The 3,069-nt window shown below is 45.3% G+C and overlaps 1 protein-coding gene across 2 annotated transcripts; it reads left to right on the forward strand.

The window, feature by feature from the left end:
• The first annotated feature begins 221 nt into the window (after nucleotides 1-221).
• Nucleotides 222-3,069, forward strand: LOC123133820 (protein At-4/1). 2 transcript variants are annotated; one of them, XM_044553223.1, is made up of 8 exons: nucleotides 222-422; nucleotides 1,119-1,254; nucleotides 1,385-1,440; nucleotides 1,841-1,918; nucleotides 1,989-2,062; nucleotides 2,181-2,314; nucleotides 2,408-2,503; nucleotides 2,657-3,069. In XM_044553223.1, exons 1-8 carry the CDS (start codon nucleotides 339-341, stop codon nucleotides 2,806-2,808), a joined length of 810 nt encoding a protein of 269 aa, XP_044409158.1. In that variant the 5' UTR covers nucleotides 222-338; the 3' UTR covers nucleotides 2,809-3,069. The 2 variants fall into 2 exon arrangements, with proteins under 2 accessions (XP_044409158.1, XP_044409159.1); XM_044553224.1 differs by having other exon boundaries at nucleotides 226-422; nucleotides 1,119-1,224.

Consider the following 3,069-nt stretch of genomic DNA (forward strand, 5'->3'; position numbering starts at 1 on the left):
TTCACAGAAGTGAACGCTCTATCAAGAACAGCAAAGATAGGGGAACTCTGGTTGTTAGACCGGGTAAAGACTCTGTCAGAGATAGAAATCTCCATCAGGCCCATCTGCGCTAATGTATGAACCATGACATTCGACAATCAATTTGACACCACAAAAGAAATCTATTTTTTACCCCTAAAAGAAATCCATTTGGGCCTGTTCATAATTTTGTTTTTCGTCACAGAGGTTAGTGTAAGGCTTGGGCTTGGTTAATTTTCACTTTCGCCGCCGCGTCCCACCACCACCACGACCAGAGCACGAGAGCAACGCGGGGAGCTCAGGACAGGTGACGCGCGGCGATGGCGGCGGCTGCGGCGGCGACGACGGCGGCGGGGGATGGGGAGCTGGAGTCGCTGCTCCGGAACTTCCACCGCTTCTCCCAGGTCAGTAGCCCCGCACCGCGGCATCCCACCCTACCACCGTCCCGCTCCCGCTGGTTCGCGCCTCGCTCGCACCCCGTCCGTCTCGGATTTTAGGTTTGGATCAACGCCACGTTCAGGTGCCGAAGAACTCGAGCCGTCGTAGCAATCTTCGAACCTTCCGGAGGAACGCCAACACACATACGCTCAGGTGTTAGATGAAATGTCTACGAGATGGACAACGCCGAACAGATTGTCTCCGACGGCATTGGCGGAATCGAGAGCATTTTGCGTCTTTGTTGGTAGCAGCCTCCCTTCCCGTATGATTGCATTTTTGGCCAATGCTGCGGATTGTGGTAGCCGATTGGTTATGCCGAGGAGCGACTCGTCCCATTGACATGGAGGGATGCTGCTGTGCAGGGAAATTTCCACAGTAGCTCAACTCCAGCGCTCGATTCTCCGTCGAACCCACTGCAAATTATTCCTCGATTGAGATGCTATTTCAATTCCTAAGTCCCCAGTAAACCAAAATATATGTAGCATAGTCTGTGGGGCAGGAGAGAGTGGTTTTGTAATTTCTGCTGCTTCCAGAACTCAAGTGTTTCCACCGACTTCTAATCTAACAGTTTTCATTGCCTAAGAAAATTGATCTGTATCCAAGTATTTATTTCCTGTGATGTGTTGATCTTCTGTTGTTTACTGGCTCTTTGTTCTGAACAGGGGTATAAAGATGCACTAGCTGAGGCCCAGGCTTTAAGAGTGAACTGCAGTTCTGAATCCAAGAAGCGTGAAGCTCTTGAGTCGCATATAACAGATCTCAAGAAAGGTTTAACTGAAATTCCAGCATTCTTCCACAGTACAGTCCAGCTTCATTTTTATTTTATTTTTTGCTTTCCAGTTAATGTCAATCATGTAATAGTAGGTGATAATTTCCATTGCTTGCTGAGGTTGGAAGAAGCATTGAGTTTTTTTTTTCTGTTGCGCAGATAATGAGCGGTTAAGGAGGCTGTACACGGAAACTTTATTCAAGTTCACCAACCAGGTAGTTTGCTACTTACGTAATGCTATGTGCAGTTACAATGCTACGCTAGGGCTGGTGAATTTATAATACTATATGATGATGAAATAACTAAATTAGTTTTCATCGTCGGTCGTCAACTTCTGGATGTAGATGAATTCTGTTAAGTTGATGGTCTTAGCTCGAGACTGTCTGCTCACTTGTGAGATTTAGTTCATGGAAGGACTATAATTCTTGTGTTGACATTCTGGTCCATTCGATATTAACTTCTGAATTGTACAATTTGGTCTGATTGTTTTTCTGTTTGCGCTTGAAAGCTGACAATATATGAAGTTTAACTATAAGGCAAGATGCTAGGTTAATATGCAATAAAATCATGCCCATCAAAATATGTACTATTTCTGATATGATTGATTTTATTCAGATTAAATATCACACAGAAGCTCAAAGTCTGAAGGAAGAATTAGGAAAAGCAAATAGCAGATTGCTATCCATGGAAGAGGTAGTTAAGTGCTTCCAAGCATCCAGTTAATCCATAAAATCAATCTAACATGAGTCTTATATTCAAACAGGAGCATAAGAGGGAGGTCGAGCAACTTAAGCATGACAATGAAATGAACTGCAATGCCCTGGAGAGCAAGCTCAGGTAAAGAAACGTTCCATGGGAGGTGACATATTACTGTAGGGAGAAGCTGGAGATTCAGATCAAATTATCCTGTTGATTGTTTTGTGAAAATTGAAGAGCTAACTTCCGCTACAACCAGCTGTGCTCTTGTTCAGCAAGCTGCGGATGAGGCTGCGATAAAACAACTCAAGTTGGACCTGGGTGCTCATAAAGCTCACATTGACATGCTAGGTAGCAAGTTGGAGCAGGTCACTGCTGAAGTACATATGAAGTGTAATGCTCTAAACTTGCGTTCCATGCTAATAATCCCTTGGATTATTGCCTCTTATCTCTGATAATGTAAACACCCCCGTGCTCCTGTTACAGATAAAAACGATATCCAGGATTTGCACGATGTGATCATGGTGGAACAGGAGGAGAAAGACGACACGCAAAGGAAGCTTAAAACTGCAGAGAATGAGCGTAAGTGTAATCTGGAGTGGTGGGCCAAATAAACAAGTGTTTTTGTCAAACCGTGCAGATTTCAAACAGTTTTGGGTTGTCCATTCACGCTTTTTTGTGCCAGTTAACACCTTCTTGACAGCAATTTGATCTTTTTTTGTTTTTTTGACCCAGTGAGGATTCTGAAGATGAAGCAGGCAGAGCAGCAAAGGGACTCGGTCTCGGTCCAGCACGTGGAATCGCTGAAGCAGAAGGTGATGAAGCTCCGGAAGGAGAACGAGTCGCTGAAGCGGAGGCTGGCGAGCTCCGAACTCGATTGCTCATGAGAGCCGGCACCGCTCCTGCCGTCAGGTTCTGAACCCTTCGTCGCCATCAAACTCACGTAGTTTCCCACCCATCCTCCCCAATCCCCATGTACAGTCACATGCACCATATCTCGCCATCAGTGATTTTCTCGTGTCGAGACGAGAAACAGTACACCATGATATGGTCATACAATCAGGGGTTACACGGTAAGACTAGTGATTACCGGATGAAATGTATGCTCTGAATTGAGCTAGGCGCTATGGCACGTTCAGTTCCACTCT

The sequence above is a fragment of the Triticum aestivum genome, chromosome 6B (genome assembly GCF_018294505.1).
Source record: "Triticum aestivum cultivar Chinese Spring chromosome 6B, IWGSC CS RefSeq v2.1, whole genome shotgun sequence".
Taxonomy (NCBI): domain Eukaryota; kingdom Viridiplantae; phylum Streptophyta; class Magnoliopsida; order Poales; family Poaceae; genus Triticum; species Triticum aestivum.

What these genes read in the sequence shown, in the direction of transcription:
- LOC123133820 (XM_044553223.1), top strand. Translation starts at nt 339, where the DNA reads ATGGCGGCGGCTGCGGCGGCGACGACGGCGGCGGGGGATGGGGAGCTG. An exon ending in TATTCAAGTTCACCAACCAG is followed by an intron (nt 1,441 to 1,840) that starts GTAGTTTGCTAC and finishes GATTTTATTCAG; the next exon opens with ATTAAATATCACACAGAAGC. An exon ending in TAAAACTGCAGAGAATGAGC is followed by an intron (nt 2,504 to 2,656) that starts GTAAGTGTAATC and finishes TTTTTGACCCAG; the next exon opens with TGAGGATTCTGAAGATGAAG.